This window comes from Chanos chanos, chromosome 3, assembly GCF_902362185.1.
Source record: "Chanos chanos chromosome 3, fChaCha1.1, whole genome shotgun sequence".
Classification (NCBI taxonomy): domain Eukaryota; kingdom Metazoa; phylum Chordata; class Actinopteri; order Gonorynchiformes; family Chanidae; genus Chanos; species Chanos chanos.
The window spans coordinates 47,583,719-47,601,071 of NC_044497.1; the positions used below are offsets into that span (position 1 = coordinate 47,583,719).

Here is a 17,353-nt window from a genome sequence, read left to right on the forward strand (position 1 = left end):
GATGTAGAAATCCTACTAACATTGAAAAGTACCACTTTTGGCTAGAGATGGGTTCACTGAGTGTGTAAGTGCGTGTGTGTGTGTGTGTGTGTGTGTGTGTGTATGCGTGTGCATATTTGTGTGTGTGTGAGAGAGAGAGAGAGAGAGAGAGAGAGAGAGAGAAAGAAAGGGAATTTAGTGAAATCTTATCTTCCTCACCCCAAACTCATCTGCCACCAACAAGTGATTATAAGGGAGCCAGGAGTCATTGCTCAGCATGGCAGTGAAACCTCCCCCTTATGTATGGGGCCTCATTGCCACCTCATTTTCCTTGTAAGTGAACTCAGGTATTAGTCACTGAAACCGCGTTACAAAATATGATTTGCTCTCAGGAATAAGATACGATATTTCAGCTGAGATTGGCCGGTCGCCTGTCAGCTCTAGAAACTTAGGGACAGTTTACAGTAATATATGGCCTTCTTAACTGTCCGGTCCGCCGAACCCCCCCAAACAAGACGCAGGCCTGAAGACATACAGTGCGCACTTGGGGTTAATAGAGCGTCGTCTCTTTTTTAATTGAAAAAGAGAGAGAGGGAGCATTATTGCCGGTAATAAGAAGGGTCCGGGAGATGAACGGTTCACCCGCGTGGAGGTTAATGAAGACCCTTGCGTGCGACGTCAGATCTGGACATGGAGGTTAACTGTTTCCCCTGCTACCTCTGGCCTGCCCCACGGGAAGTGCTCCTCTGAGAACCGGTCTATCCATCTAAATGCTTAAGGGAAGGACGGGACCAGAGGATCAAACACAGGGCGACCAGGACTCTGGGACAGTAGGTATGATTCAACAGAAGAAGGGTTAACCACAGACCTCCATTCAAAACTGTGGAGATTCTCAAAGCAACCTTCACAAGCCCCTGGAATGTAGTGTTAACCATATTAGAGATTGGAAGACTGTATTTTGATTATGCAAAGTGACTGATGAAACTGGAAACACAGTATTTGTCTAAAAAGAACTCTTTCAGAGACAAGACAATGTAATAATAATGGGAGATTTATTTTGTTGAAGTTTTAAAAAACTGTGGACATCATCTTATGTCTGCGATGTTATCCATGTGAGTGAAACTTGTTTTAAACACAGCAAACCCTTTTAAAACGGTTTTGAACTCACCTAAAAAGTTCGTTTTAAGAAGAAGAAGAAGCAGAAGAAGAAGAAGGAAATCATGCAGCGTTACATTTTCCATCATTATTTATTAATACTAAAGAGGATGCTTAAAGCATTAGTAATTATGTTTTTTTTTTTTTCCTTTTACCCAGAGCTGAACCAGAGGCGGCCCTTTAATTTCCGTCTTAGAGAGCCTCGCTGGGCGGAAGCACTTCCTCCCCTCGTTTATTAGTACCATCCATTTCTTTATCTGCTGGTTGTGGATTCCACAAAAACACAATCATTTATTTATGGAATTACCATCTCCTGTCCTGAGGCTCCCAGACGTAACCCACCTCAGTGACTTAGACTCATGGCTCAGAACACTTCAGGGGAAGCAAGAGGGTGATGGTCAGGGTGTGTCTGAGCGACGGTGTGAAAGCTCCTCTTACGCTATTGTAGGGCACAGGGGAGAGCCAGCTGCCAACACTTTAGCCACTTATGCCAGAGTGGCTTTTTTTTTTTTTTTTTTATTAAACCCTGTGAGCGATAATGCTGCCGTAAGTGTCTGAATGTGTCATTACCCGGTGCGATATCGGTGTTGATTGGTGGCACGACACTGTAATCAGACCGAATGAATAATAGATGTTGAATATATTGAGCTGGGTTTACAAACAGTTTATGGCCGGCGTAGCTCCTAGCGTTACCTGAAAGAGAACCCTGTGAAATTTTTTTTTGTTGTAATGTCTCATCCCAGAAGTGATATTTTCAAATCCTCTGGTGAAAGTTATGCCACATTACTGATGCACTTGCTCTCTTTGGCAAGCCATTCTCACAGGCTGGAATGTCAGTACCAATTCCTCTTCCTTGGTAAAATATTAGCTTAGATTAGGCTCAATCAAGGGATATAGTGATCTTATTCCATATAAAATGAAATTCTTTGAGATAACTTTCATTACTGATGCAGATGTGGTTTTTTTTATCAGTAAGAAAAGGTTTAAGGTGGAGAGTTTGAGGAAACCCTCTTGAACTTCTCTTCTAAGACCTGAATAAAAATGTAAGGACCAAAGCTCACTGTGATTCAACAGACTACCATTGTCAGTGTCACCATGGATACAGAACAATTTAAATTGCAGTTGTCACCATGGATATAGAACAATTCAGATCTCAGTTGTCACCATGGCTATAGAACAATTCAGATCTCAGTTGTCACCATGGCTACAGAACAATTCAGATCTCAGTTGTCACCATGGATATAGAACAATTCAGATCCCAGTTGTCGCCATGGCTATAGAACAATTCAGATCTCAGTTGACTACCATCATTTTCTACACTGCTGATACACAAAAGAGTGTCTGAATGTATCCTGAATTCAGAAAGGGAGCATGTGTGTGTGTGTGTGTGTGTGTGTGTGTGTGTGTGTATGTCTGAGATGTGTTTTGACCCCACAATGTCAGGAGGCCATTCGTGCTCCTGGGACCAATGAGTTCTGAGGATTAGCTCAAACAGCCTAGCAAAAAAATAACAATATTTACACAGTGAGATAAGTGGCCAGGATATGTGAAAAACATGCACTCTTTAATTCCTCCGTCTGCACATGCTGAGCCATGTCGGAACACTGGGGACAGATTGGAGTCAGCACGGCAGCAAGGCAAAAAACAGTCTCACAGACACAGAATTAGTGCAGGAGCTGGGTTATGCACAGATTTTTTTTTTTTCCAATCAGAGTTTTGGAACTTTTTCTTTTAGGAGTTTTTCTTTGAATGGTCACAATTCTGATTAAATATTAATGGTATTTTCAAATGGTTTAAGTAAAGTTTTATATTGGTTTGCAGACAGAAAGCACACGCTGTGTGAGTCATATTTCACAAACAAAACTTTTTTTTTTTTTCCCCCCAGCTGCATTCTATGATTAGGAAGTTTCTAATTAGGCCACCTCTCTTGCTGATTAACATTGCTAAGATGTTAGGATTTAAGATTTGTAGTTTATGAAAGGATGTCCTGAAAAGAAGTCAGTCTTGTATCTTGTTTTACACAATAAACATTCTCCCTCACACACACACGCATAGCCTTTGTGCTGTTTGCACTGTTATTTGGTTTGTTTTGTGTCAGGAAATTACAACAGTTACTAACCCTACATGTGCTTAGGACTCTGTAAATCAAGCATGTTCAAACTGACATAAAGGAAGTGTGATATTTGCTTTGCTCCTTGGTTTTACAGCATGAATGAATCTCTGTGCAGTGATAGGAGTCTCTCTTTGTTAAAGCTTTAAATCTCATTTTTCTGACAGTAATGAATATTGAGTAAATATGTAACCGAGTTTGCTCTACAGAGACAAAGTGGAGGTCTGGTACCCCAGCAGTTAATCATGAACCAAACTTTGGATTAGGAGATTAGAAATGTCAAAGTGTATTGACAGATATTTGAGGAAGGAAAAAAAAAAGCTCCCTTAAGCACAATCTTATCAAACTTCTGAGACATGTCAAAATCTTGCAAGTGTCACATGGAGAATTTGCTTCATCTGTAAATATTTGCTGCTGAAAACAGTTCTGACAAACAGGTTACACGTACAATATTTACCTCTACAACTTGCTGTCAAGTACGGTGTGTGAATACCTGAGAATAAGCTTTGAGTTTCGTGTCATGAGAAAGACTTGTGTAATGTAATAATCTAAATATGCCTAAGGCTCTTGATGATTTTCATCTTTTCAGTAAAGTGCTTTATGGAAAGAAAAAATCCCTTCTACCAAATGGTTGGACGGTTGAAGAAGACATGCTAATCAGCAGCATAACCAAACATCAAGAGGTCTTGCCTGTCTTCTCCTTGGCTTTCCGTACTCCGGGTAACTTACTTATGGATTTCAATTTTGAAAGATCTGGAGTGAAAAAAGAAATACAATTTCATTCTTTGCATTAGAAATGTACATTGATTTTAGAAGGTATTGAAAAATGATGTGTAAAAAGTAGAGACCCTCATCTTTCAAGGTACTGAAGGAGACAGAGACATGTCTCGTGGGTAGAATATCTGATCATATATGAATGAAACTTCATCCGGCTCTGCTCCACTGGGGTTAATAGGATCTCAAGCCTTCATCAGTAGGCCACACTGAAAATTGGGCCACACGGGTTCACATATAATTCAATTGCTAATTACCCCGACCAAGATTACAATTTCTGTGGCTGACAGGCAGTGTCTACTTGTCAAATATTCTGCAAAAAGAAATCAATATTTTATCATCTTTTCACATTACTCTGCGTCAGGTCAACGCGAACAAGGGAAGAGAAGGTGGGAAGGAGGGGGTGATGATATTTCAGGGATTCGTTGTGCACTTAACGGAGTGAGTTCCATACACACACACACACACTGAAGTTTGTCGCGTACACATCTTTGTCCTGAAATGCATGTCCTTTAAAGGTGAGTCATTTTCCCACATCTCACGGGCTTTGCTCACCATCAGAGTCATAGCTTGCCTTTAAAGCGTCTTTTTCACAAGAGAAGCAACACCTTAACAAGTTCACCACAGGTTCAACTCGTCATGACCAACGGCACTGTCGTATAAAGACTCTGGAGACAATCTTTGATAAATCATCTGAACATAATGTAATTATCAGTGTCTCCGAGTCAATCAACAAGCACTGAAGAATCACACTGAAGCAGTAGTGTGCCTAACTGTGGTTGTATAAGAAACAATGGTGTTTTATAACACACTGGATGACTTTGTTTGTGTTGCTACTGGTTGTGTTAATGTTATCAGAATGTTATCTCATAGTTATCATAGTGATAATCTTAGTACTAACTTGCTACTGCAAATCTATCTGTAGACATTTGATTCTATCTTATTCAAGGAAAAGTCAGGAATTAAAGAAGAATAGCATAACACAAAAGTGATGATAGAGAGATCTGCTGATATACTTAATAACTCGTTAAAAAAAAAAAAACTTGTTGAAAAAAAGTTAAAAAAAAAAAACAGCCACCGAGAAAGAGAAAGAGGTGATTTCATCATCTAGTCCTTTTCTCTTACTACTGTCCTTAACTCACTTGTCCTGCGTCCTGCTGCTGAAGAGCTCTCTGTCATTTGGATAACTCAGGGTCCACGCTCCTGTCACCTGTGTGTCGCCTGTTTACTTTGGCCTCTGCAGTTTGGCAGTTCTCTGGCTGCTGAAGCAGACTTTTCAAATTGTTATCAGTGTTCTCTTAACTGTAGGATAACACAGACTCTTATCAGACCAGAGACAGGGGTTGGAGAGACTACCCACTGGAATGCGATAAGGTCTTTGGCAAAGAGACGACAGTCACACAGAGTTGCCGTGAATATATCAGCTATTAGCCATTGTGCACGCAAACTCTAGACATGCCAGAGGGGTGATGCAAATGACCGTTTTGTCAGCATAGCACTGATAGAAGGGTAAAATCCTAAAAAAAAAAATATTTGAGTACATCAGTAATAAAGCTAATATTTGTTCAGTTATCAAAGGATATTTTTAGATAAACTTTCACACCTTTTGTTTTAAGCAATGTTTTAAGTTCTTTTTCTCAGAAAAGCTATCCTATTAGGTTTTCGGTGTTGTTGTTTTTTTTTTTTTTTTTTTAATCGCCAGTTTAGGGCTGTTTTGTTTTTTTTCTCCTTTTAACAAAGATACAATTCATACAAAGTCATATTTGTGGAGCTTAGATCAACATTAACTTCACTTTTATGAATCCCAGACTGAATAATGAGATTCTGCTATAAACTAGAAAATCATTCACTCCAATGGCACCCATGGCATTTGCAATATCGGTTGGATTTTTTTTTTATTACTCTCTTGTCATTTCAAACTCTGTTTCTCCTGCTTAGTTTAACGATGAAACTATGGTCTGATACCCTCACGGACATATGCAGTGTTGGTCATTACAAGGTGAATGGCTATTTCATATATTCAATTAAACCTTTCACGGAATATATGACTTCACTTTATGGCCTTATATTAATGACACGCTTAAGACGGGATTAAATATTTCCCCAATCATGGCTAACTAATGGTTTTGGCTCTGTCACCATTAATTACGTTAATACACTACAAAAGTCAAACAAAAGACTTCAAAAGTCCCCACGGCAACCGGGAGAGGTGTTCAATGCATTCTTGACCTGCTGCCATGGTAGCAAGTGCAAAAGTGCACACCTGGTTTATCATGAGTAGGCGTCAGGCGACAGGCTTGTGAAACACTCATTTGTGTGTGGCACTTGACTAGGACAAGGATAAAATTCAAAATTTAAGAATGTAATCTTGCTCTGACAGTATGATGCATGAAGCACAGGGAGTTTAATGGTACCAGACTAAATGAGCTCTTATAATGGGGGATATCCCAGTGGCACAGACAGAAAATGAGCTTCACTTTGAAATGGACTCTCCTTAGAAAAGACAGAGTGCAGCGTCCTCAGACACACCTGTGGGAGGGATTTTTATGATGTGTCATTGGAATCCCAGGACGCGGCTTCTTTTTTCTTTTTTTTTTTATCCTCTCTGAGTTTTACATGGCTACGCTGAGATTGAGTGTACAGGTGATAGGAACGGATGAGAGATGGAGGTAGTTTTATGGGTGATGTGTTAGAATCACGATTTTAACAACACAAAAGGGACAGTTATCAGATTAGGTCCGAGAGCTGAAATGATATAGTGGGATCTGAATTGGAAGATTAAAGTTTAGACCACTACTAAAGCACGTATTTCAACCTCAACGACACGTATCTCTACATAAATAGAAGTACAGCCAGTATTAGTAATGCCATCACTAACCAGTGGTGTTAGCATGAAAATGACTGCTACTGCAACCACTGCCTCAACAACTGCTACTATTATTTTTTTTTTTTTACTATTACAAGAACTACTACAGCTATTACAAGAACATTTGTTAGAGCAGTGTAAACACTACAGCACATCTGCTCTTGTGACTGATGGTTATGGAACGATAATTCCTTTTTTTTCCCCCAGATCCAGTCACTACATCTTTCTCTTTCTCTTTCTCTTTCTCTCTGTCTCTGTCTCCCTTTCTCTTTCTTGTAACCTCTTTTAAAAGGCACACGTGAAAGCATGTGAGACCCAGAAGAGCAGTAATACAGGGCAAGTATCGAAATTATGTATTCGAGCCTGCCGCATTCTCATTCTGTGCTTTAATTGTCAGAAACCTTTTGGGAGTCTGCAGTGCGGACGAGCTGATCGGCAAACTGTACTTCAGGGCCTCCCGCCTGTCCTCATATGAGAAGTCATAAAGAGGGAGATTACATTTTTGAAATGAAGTAAAAAAAAAAAAACCCCAGTCAATGCAGTATAATTTCTCAGCATTTCTGGAATGAATGTGGTCCTTATTAATTTGTCTTGATGAGCTGTGGTGCAGGACTCCAGATGAAAACGGCTGTCCGGGAGCGCTCAGAGCAGGCAGAGGCCAGAGGAGAATTCTCAGACTTGTTTTTGAGTCGAACCATAAAAATGAACGCTGGGTTACGTTAACTGTACAGTTATGAGGATTTTTTTTTTTTTTACTAAGATAACTTTCTACGAAAGAGAGGAACTGTAATATCATGCAGTCACTGTTGTCAGTGCATGCAAAAGAATGGAACAATGACAATGTCCCCAAGACATAAATCCTCGCGGCAAAGTCGTTGACACTGACAACAACAAAATGTAAAACTGTCCCCCCCGATGAGATTTATAGCCGTTTTGTTTGTGTTTAACCAGTTCTGTGCTGCAGACTCACTCTCATTTTTTCCTTTCCTGGCCCCCAAACTGATTTAATGAATGAGTTTTTCCCCTCGAGTCAGGGTGATTGATACTGGTCAGTTCCGCACATGCGGAAATTGATCCGGCGTGACTCCAATCAGGACACAGCTCCCTGGTCAGCCCGTCGCCTAGCAACCACGGCTCTCCCCCTGCCAACCGGTGCATCCGATGAGCCCTGTCCACCCACCCTGTCCTCTCTCCAACCCCCACACCCCCTAACATACACGCACGCACACGCAAACACACACACTCCTGGTCTCACAGTCACTGACCTCTAGGCCATACATCAAAAACACAGAGACCATCTCCGCACCTAATGCACCTATTCATCTCTCCCACGTCCCATCAGAAATAGCCAGCGTTTAGCCCTGGACTCTTTTAGCTCAAGGCTCTGTCCATGAGCTTCGCGACCCATAGCTCACGCTATCTCAGCTGTCTGCACAAACTATGACAGATACACACGCTGCCCCCTCACAGTCTCCTCTCTTTGATGGGTATGAAAGTTTATGTTATAGACCTAGAGAAATGAAAGTTCCTCCCATGAAAAAAAAAACAGGGAAGGTCAAAAAGGGCAAGATTATTATCACCTTGCTTGTTGTTGTTGTTGTTGTTGTTGATTGGCTATTGTGTTTAACAAAATGTTCTCTCAAATGGAAATTTTATTTCTGTGTTATGCAAGCGGTTCTCTGTATGTCAAAACTATTCTGTGTATGTTTCTCTCACGTACTTATGTCACTCATATTTTGCCATAAGGCATATAGTCATGCCCTCTGATGAATTATATGATATTTTAAGTGAAAATGAATTAGCGCACACGCAACTACATATTTGTCCTACCCAACAACTGGAATTTCCATTCTGTGTATGTGTGTCTGTTTGTCTGTCTGTCTGTCCTTTTCCCTTGAGTGTGTTTGTCAGGGAGTGTGAACGCATAAAAGGTTCTTAATTTACATGGAATGCATTGACTATGCATCGGTAGTGCGCAGGACGAACTTTGAGATGTGTAATTTCACGCTTCTTTGACTGAGTCTGAGGCTTGGCTGTCCACTGCACAATTATGAAGCAAACTGGAACACTGCTCATCTCCAGCTGGTCTGTCATCCGCAGCCTCTTAATGGCAACTGATTATTAATTGGCTTTCATGAGACGTGCAAAAGTAAAACTTGTTTTTAACCTGGTACTAATGAACCTTTTAGGAATTATTATCAAAATATGATGATTAGTGTGGAGATGCACTGATGCACACATTGTACATTATGTTTTTGTGTAATTACCTCGCGAGTTTAGTTTTGTGCCAAAAGTATGCAGATCCCCTGAAAACTTCCAGAGAACAATTACAGTCCTATGGGAGTTACGACAATTAATGAATTTTGTTTGTACTCATAGTTATTATGCTATTAACCTGTGTTTGTATCATACAAATACAGTACGAAGCATAAATTTGTGACAACAACAAAAGCCATTGAACAGTCAGTTCAAACAGCATCTGTAGTTACCACTGAACTCCTTACACGTTTTTTACCTGCCTCTGTCATTTCAATAAACCAGGCCCGAGCCACGTGTGCTTTTGAGCACAAACTGTGATTTCTATGTGTTAACAATTTGTCTGGAAAGCTGTTGGGCCAGGTCATTAACCCAAATCAGCTAATGGACGATTCATGGCCATTTGATTGCCCTCCCTTCTTCTTCCAGTCCATTGACTAGCGAGTCCATCTGACAGATGCCTCGAAGCGTGGCCGGCCCCTAATGCAACTCCACAACACGCAGGGCTTCATCTGTCCTACCCTCACAGAGAATGATAGACCAGAGAGGGAGGGAGAAATAGAGAGAGAGAGAGAGAGTGGGAGAGAGAGAATCTAGCTATGGAGAGAAAGACTTAACATAGATCATTGCTTTTCCAGTGACCTATGGTATTATGTAAAATTTTGAAGTTTATGTTGAGGCTTTTGAACTGGCTGTAGACATGTGAGAACAGTCAGTTTAGGCCAGTTACTTACAGCATGAATGCACCCTGTTTGTAGAGCAAAGGTGCACCCTCGCTGAATACAGCGGATCTTGTAGTCAGAGGTTTCTTGAGGTTGTCCAGCAAATGTAAGTAATCAAAGAGACTTCCTTATGCTAGGTTATTTGAATAGGTCTTTCTGTCTCATGAACCTCCACAAGCATCACACATGAAAACTCAGCAGTACCCACTGACCTTCAGAGCTCAGAAACAAATGAAGCCGAGATTTGGAGATTTGAAGAAAGTTTTGCAAGAAAGAAACTTTTGCAGAAATTCTAATACGTCTGTTGTTTTCTCATTCAATCATTTCCAGCCCTTTTGCTAGTAAAGAGGGCTCGTGGTAGTGTGCTAAAAGTACACTTTATCGTCAACTGGTTACGGCCTACTTTTGTTTAATTCTTTCAGACTCCAATCACTTGCTCTGAAATCAGCAATGCAGTTTCCACTAACACTGGAAGAAACTGAGAGTTTTGTGTTCCACTAAAGCCAATAATAAAATTTTCCCTGCGGCAGCAAATTCACCCTTTTTAATTTCTTTGACATGATTAATTGTTCTTTTTTTAGGTGAATTGAAAGATTCTATGTAGTGAGTCATTCTGATGTCATGGGTCAAAAGACAGTACCCCAAAACATGAATAATTTATACAAGGCCCTTAATTCCATTATGTACCTTCTAAATTTGTTGAGTTTGAGCAGAATGAGCATCAAATGAACGTTCTCACTGAGACACTTCAGACTAACCTGTACTATCTCTGTCATCACATACAGTTGGCTAATCAATTCCACTCATCAAACTTTGAGACCACTTTGGCATTTGCTGCATTTTAATGAACTTTTAACTTTTTCACATTTTTGTAACGTTTTCAGGCTGTTTGAGCTGTGAGACAAAATGGTGGTATATATTTTTATGCGCTGATAAAGAACACTCAGAATGTACCACAGTCTTTTTTTTTTTTTTTTTTAGAGAGAGAGAGGAATGGATTTGAAACTGGGCTGATGAGCTGGATCTGTTCTGGAGGGGGGTTGGGGGGTGGACACGACCTCTGGGACAGATGGATTGGGAAAGGTCACTGTTGAAATGTCACTGCCCATTAAACTGCTGGGAGAAAAGGACCACTTTACACTGCGGCGCTTGGCCATGGAAACAGGGGTGCTTGGGCAGAGAACGCCCAAAGGGGATTTCCCCCATTTCCAGTGTTTATTGAAAGATATAAATGGGTGGGGAAATGAACAGAGTTGAAATTGACTGCTGTTATTTTTGCAGGGCCATAACAGAGATTTGCTTAATGGGGTAGAATGTTTTAAACAAGAGTCATAAGCAGATCTCTTATATAATATGTTGATATATAATATGCTGACATATATACATTACCCTAATACAGACTTATTTTTGTTAGACTGGGGACAGATAACGAATTTATGAAATGTATAGGTTTTCATAACTTTAGACCAAGCAAAGCAGACCTGAGAGACACAGAACAAAATAGTTCCGGAAATGATAGATCACTGAAAGTGTGGTCTATTGGTTTTGTGAAGTGAAGAAGTTATTTCAAGAATTTCAGTTCACATTAAAGAGAAAAAGAGATCAGGATTACCCTCGTTGTCTTTTTATTTTGGGTTCACAACAGGCTGTCCTGCACATATAGAAGTGTAGAAACACAGATGGGACACTTTTTAGACAACAGGCAAACCCGGACAAAACTAATTCCTTTTGCGTTTATTTTGTCTACTCTTGTTAACATAACCACTGAGATGTGTATTGAGATTACTGTAATCCCAGAGACATTGCCATGACACCAAGCGAAATCAGGACACAGGAACAAAATCTCACGGATTCTAGCCTAACATAGGATGATATCGCTTTCCACTTCCACACGGAGACTGGCGAAGCGGATGCAACCTTAATGTTGCAAATGTATACAAAGCAGTACATAATCCACGCAGGTTTGCAGAACGGGTAACCCTTTCGTGTACATTAAGACTCCGCCTCTGTGTCGGTTTGTTTATTTCTTCGATTTTCTAGATTGGTTGAGTCTCCTTTAAATATCCAACGGGGTTAATAAATTAGATTCGAGAAAGCTTGCATCTTGCCGTGACATTAAACCGATTGCATTTATCTTGTTAACGGGAAACCGGGATGGCAGCTCCAGTTGCATCAACCGTCGAACGGGAGAGAGCGGAGGCTGAGAACAGACTTAACATCAAAACAAGCCGCTGCTGTCATATCCGTTGCCGTTGCTCGTCTCAATCTTGCACAGCCGTTATCTAAGAGAATGCATCCGAGAGCCGCGTCCGCCGTCTCCGAAGTGGTTGTTTCTCCCCTTATGAATACGCGATATTTTCATCCTTGGCTTTGCTAAGTCGGGAATGAGAAGTCGCTAAAATGGTCCGCATAGTTAGCGTGCTGGGCTTGGTTATGTTCAGTGTGGCTCTGCTCATTTTGTCATTGATCAGCTACGTGTCAATAAAAAAAGATTTTATCTTCGCTGCCCCTAAATATGCAAATTCGGGAGGTCCACGGATGTATATGTTTCATGCCGGATTCCGGTAAGTGAATTTTCAGAAGAAAAAAAAACTTGATGCTTTAAACTGGGCGTTAGCTAATCTCTACTATTGTTTAGTTATATGACAGGAATGTGCAAGCTAAATAGGCTATATATTCTTCATTACTTACATATCACAAATGTTAATATGCGTATGCTACTCTTGCTGCATGTAATGTTTTACTTTGCTTCATAAGGAAAAAGACAGATGTTTGTGTCTCGAGCATTTATCTTGTATTCTGCGCCTGAGAAATCAAAAGGCCTTCACAATATGGTACTGTACGAGCTATCAAATGGCGCAGGCGCGTTCCTCCAGTCATAACTGAAGAGGATAGTGATGGAGGACAACATTTTCATATTTCACTTAGTAATGATTTCTAGACGTCGTCGACTCATTTTAAACGTCACTCATTTAATCTAAACAGAATCCTCATCACACTGCATAAAATAGCAGACTAGGCCAAATACCAACGTTCACAGTCTCAGTAAAGGCGTCATGCATTTTTTGTGACTGAGAGCAAACGGTGCTTTTTTTTTGGCCAAGGTGTTGGGAGGGTTTGAGGCCCGAGACTTTTGGGTCGTGACAGCTCTTCACTGACACCATGCCACTGTCTCTGACTGGTGGAGCTGTCCTTGGTTCTGATTTATACACTCTTGGCAGTTTCATTTCCTCTCTGTAATCACAAGCTCTTTGGTATAACCAAGGTTACAAGACGGGAGCCATTTTGCAGTAGCACTTGTAGTGTACACGGCGGGGGGGTGGGGGTGGGGTGCTTTCTGGCCATATGTTATTCTGTCCTGATGATTTGTAGACATTGCAGAGAATGCCAGCCAGCTGAACTTGAGTGGCTGTTGATCACAAGCTGCTAATGGTTATATCCTGCGGGAAATTCGTGCATCAAAATATGATTAAACAAAATCCCTGTCATTCAAAAACAGATCATAAACACAGGCTCTCTTTTTAAACAGCAGTTCCCACTCAAAGCCTCCACACACAGGAACACAGCAACAGTTATTTGGGGCTTGTGAGTTGTAACTAGTTTCTGATAAACTCCGCAATGCTAAAGTGCATGCCAAATCTCAAAGAGAATCTCCCATAAACAGTCAAACTAACAAGCTACCAGGGTACCCCCTAATTCGCTGATTGATTTACTCGGTGTGATTTGGGATCTTATTATATACTCATTTTCAAACTTTACTTGTGAAATGTTTGCATTTCTTTTTTGTTTCTTTTTTTTTAAGTTTTAACCCCCTTTCTCCCTAGACAAACCATGATTTTTTTTTTTTTATCCACTAACTGCTCAGAGCTTCAGCACCGCGCATGCTGCAGCACACCCTAATAACTTTGCTAATGAAATGCAATGAGTGCTAACAAATTAAAATGGGAAACATAACATGGCCTAAGTCTAAAAACAGCTAGTTAATTAGAGGGGACATCGACTGCCTAGAGCAGGGGGTGGCGCAGGGGTAGATGGGGTGGCATTGATCAGTGCTGCTTTTAACAGCTGCCTCCACATGACACCAGAACTGGGCCTCCATCCGAAATGGAGCAGAAACTCTGTTTTTCCTGACTTTTCATCATCCTGAATTCCTTCCACAGGTCCCAGCTGGCAATGAAATTCTTGGATCCAGCGTTTACGCCACTGAATAACGCTCTGAATGAAAACCTACAGGATAAGTCATCCAAATGGAAGTTTAATAAAACAGCGTTTGTAGAGCAAAGGTGAAGTATCACACGAAAAGCTTGATGCATGCTAAAAATAACACCAGAGATGTTGGGATCCTGTTAATCCATGTTTTATTATTCACCTACAGCAGATGTTAGATGACCACTCCTTAAAGGTGCTTGTGGGATTATCTTCAAGCATACATTTTTATTAATGTCATAGCCAAAGAAGATCCTATGTGCTCCCAATCATTTGAAGTCACAAGACAGTACTATAATCAAGAAAAACACAAACACACATATTCTAATCTTATTTTAATCAGCACAATATCACATAAAGCAAAAGCAGCTTGTGGAGCAAAACAGTACAAATTCACTTTATTAGAGATTGTTTAAAAAAGAAAGATATTGAAGTAAAAAGGGAAATGCAGAAATGGGACTGGCAGAGTGGACATAAAATTTGCCTTCTTAAATCCCAGCGCTGAGTTTTTTTTCCCCCCTTTGTTCACAACAGCAAAGAAATTGCTCAATACATCGACGTACCTCACAACTTCACGCTGACCAAGAACAGTGTGCGGGTGGGTCAGCTGATGCACTATGACTACTCCAGCCACAAGTATGTCTTCTCCATCGGGGAGAACTTCAGGTCTCTGCTTCCGGACACTTCCCCCGTCCTGAACAAGCATTTCAACACTTGTGCTGTAGTGGGCAACAGCGGTATACTCATGGGCAGTCGCTGTGGCTCAGACATCGACAAATACGACTTTGTCTTCCGCTGTAATTTCGCACCCACCGAAGTCTTCCGCAGGGACGTGGGGCGACGGACCAACCTGACCACCTTTAACCCCAGCATTCTGGAGAAATACTACAACAACCTGCTGACCATTCAGGACCGTAACAACTTCTTCCTCAGTCTGAAGAAGCTGGATGGGGCCATTCTGTGGATCCCTGCGTTTTTTTTCCACACCTCAGCCACCGTTACACGCACGCTGGTTGACTTCTTTGTGGAGCACAAGGGCCAACTGAAAGTGCAACTAGCTTGGCCAGGCAACATTATGCAGTATATAAACAGGTAATAGATTCCTTTGCGTTATTAAAGAGCCATCCCATAAGAGGATTTGTCCTCTGCTTATTGAAATCAGGTTTACTTGGTTTGAAATGACTACAGGTGGAGTTCTGCTTTCAGTCATTTGCTCCGGGTAGAATAAAAAGCTTTTTTTTAGCAGATGGAATTTTATAGACTAGTTCGAGTAAAAACTGACTTATAACTATATATGACAAGAGGAAGAGACAGCACTACACTGTGAATCTGATAAGGGCTTGCATTAATCCCCCTCAAAATAAACCCTCCATGTAAGAACATTAAAATAAAGAGTCAGAGCTAAGAAAGTGGTTTTAGTGGCATATGAAGAATTATGATAGAGGGATAGAGAGATACAGGGAGCCATTTAGGCCTTCTGAAGAGAGGGATGATAGGAATGGTGTGATGCTGTAGAGGAAAAATAAGAAGGGCTTAGCTTACAGCTAACTCTGGCTACCAGAAGTGACTTCTTGTACTATAATCTCCCCTATCCCATTAAAGCAACCTGCCTGGACAGAATTACTTCATTTAAGAGGCTCAGTCTGTCCTAAGACACCCTAAGTGTTCATTGTTGGAGGCAATTTAATGGATGTGGAGAAGTGGTAAAGTATTGAGAGCATATATTGGATTCTGACTTAGTGTTATTGCAGCCGCCCACGTAGACATACACATGCGCGTGTAGCAGGGGCAGGCCACTTAAGGGCAATGCCATGAGTAACCCTTTCTGCCTGAACCCCAAAAGATGTGGCGAGGACTGGCAAAATGATCTCTCTTTTTCTCTCTCTCTCTCTCTCTCTCTCACACACACACACACACACATTATTTACATCTAAATTTAGACAGGCTACAGTCAGGTATGTAGCAGTGCTGTGGCTGTTGACCTTGATGCTCCATATGCCATTTCCCCTCTAGTCCTTCAACAGAGGCTTTCACCTTAAATCATGCCTTTGTTTAAAACACAGCAGTCTGAGATTGTTCTGGGAAGATTTCATTTCTCAGACTACTTGTTAAAAAGCAATATGTAATAATTTATTATTTTACTGTCTAGATTACATTTTTTTTATATTCAGCACATAACATATTCAGTGTGGTCCCAGAATGATAAAAAAATCCCCATAAATGTAGTGAATACAATTTCCTTTTGCTACTCCTGCTTGTCATAAGGTATAGTAATTCCTTTAAACCATTTAAAACAGTAGGGGTGCTGAGTTGAATGTAGGCCATGTCTTTTAAACAAATGTGGCTGATTGTAATACTTGTTTGTATCATTAACAGATACTGGAAGACAAAGCAGCTTTCTCCTAAGCGTCTGAGTACCGGGATTCTCATGTACACGCTGGCCTCTTCCCTGTGTGATCAGATTCACCTGTATGGTTTCTGGCCTTTTGGCTGGGACCCCAACACAGGCAAGGAGTTACCATATCATTACTACGACAAGAAGGGCACCAAATTTACCACCAAGTGGCAGGAGTCCCACCAGCTGCCCACTGAGTTTAAGCTTCTGTTTAAAATGCACACTGAGGGACTGCTGAAGCTGAGCCTCTCCCACTGTGCCTAGGGAAGGAGACCACGGGGCCAGGGAAGATGAGCAAGGTGCTTAAAGGTCATGGTTTCATATCACTACTGCTCAGATTTTAAAATGAACTTTGGGCATCTGCCCTTAATGCTTTGTCTAAGTAGCAAGTTTGTTTTGTTTTGTTTTTTTTTTCCTCTCTCTCTCTCCTCTCTCTTTTTTGCAAATCATCATCAGCGACAATAACAGTGTTTATGGACGACATCATAATCACGACAGTATCATGAGAGGATTGTGGTATGAAAAAATTGGAGATTGTTTTATCTTTACTCAGTCAGAAGTGTTTTATTTTATCAATGTAGGAATGATATTTTCACATTTCCGAACTTCATTTTTGCCTTTTGTTTCAGCTTGTAAAATTGAAGAATTAAAATATCAGTTCCTGTTGAAGGTATGAGACGCGCGACGAGAGGATTCCGCACATTGCTTTGGGACCAAATGTCACAAAACCGCTTTTTGAAGTGCACAATGGAAGACATTATATGATTTATCAGACATAAGTAAATATGTACATAACATGCTGATGCACTTCGAGTGTGAGAAGTTTTACTGCGTAAAGAATTTTAAGAATCATCGAATTACGGCATGTTTCTTGATCCCTGTCTTACTTA

At 40.8% G+C, this 17,353-nt stretch overlaps 1 protein-coding gene across 1 annotated transcript; it reads left to right on the forward strand.

Annotated features, from left to right (window-relative positions):
* The first annotated feature begins 12,262 nt into the window (after nt 1–12,262).
* st8sia3 (ST8 alpha-N-acetyl-neuraminide alpha-2,8-sialyltransferase 3) lies at nt 12,263–16,727 on the forward strand. The gene is made up of 4 exons (XM_030769795.1): nt 12,263–12,426; nt 14,023–14,145; nt 14,603–15,160; nt 16,445–16,727. Exons 1-4 carry the CDS (start codon nt 12,263–12,265, stop codon nt 16,725–16,727), a joined length of 1,128 nt encoding a protein of 375 aa, XP_030625655.1.
* Nucleotides 16,728–17,353: the final 626 nt, after the last annotated feature.

Excerpts from the sequence above, each read along its gene's own strand:
- st8sia3 (XM_030769795.1), top strand. The coding sequence starts at position 12,263 with ATGGTCCGCATAGTTAGCGTGCTGGGCTTGGTTATGTTCAGTGTGGCT. Across the intron at positions 12,427-14,022 it reads ATGTTTCATGCCGGATTCCG|GTCCCAGCTGGCAATGAAAT; the intron begins GTAAGTGAATTT and ends TTCCTTCCACAG. Across the intron at positions 14,146-14,602 it reads ACAGCGTTTGTAGAGCAAAG|CAAAGAAATTGCTCAATACA; the intron begins GTGAAGTATCAC and ends TGTTCACAACAG.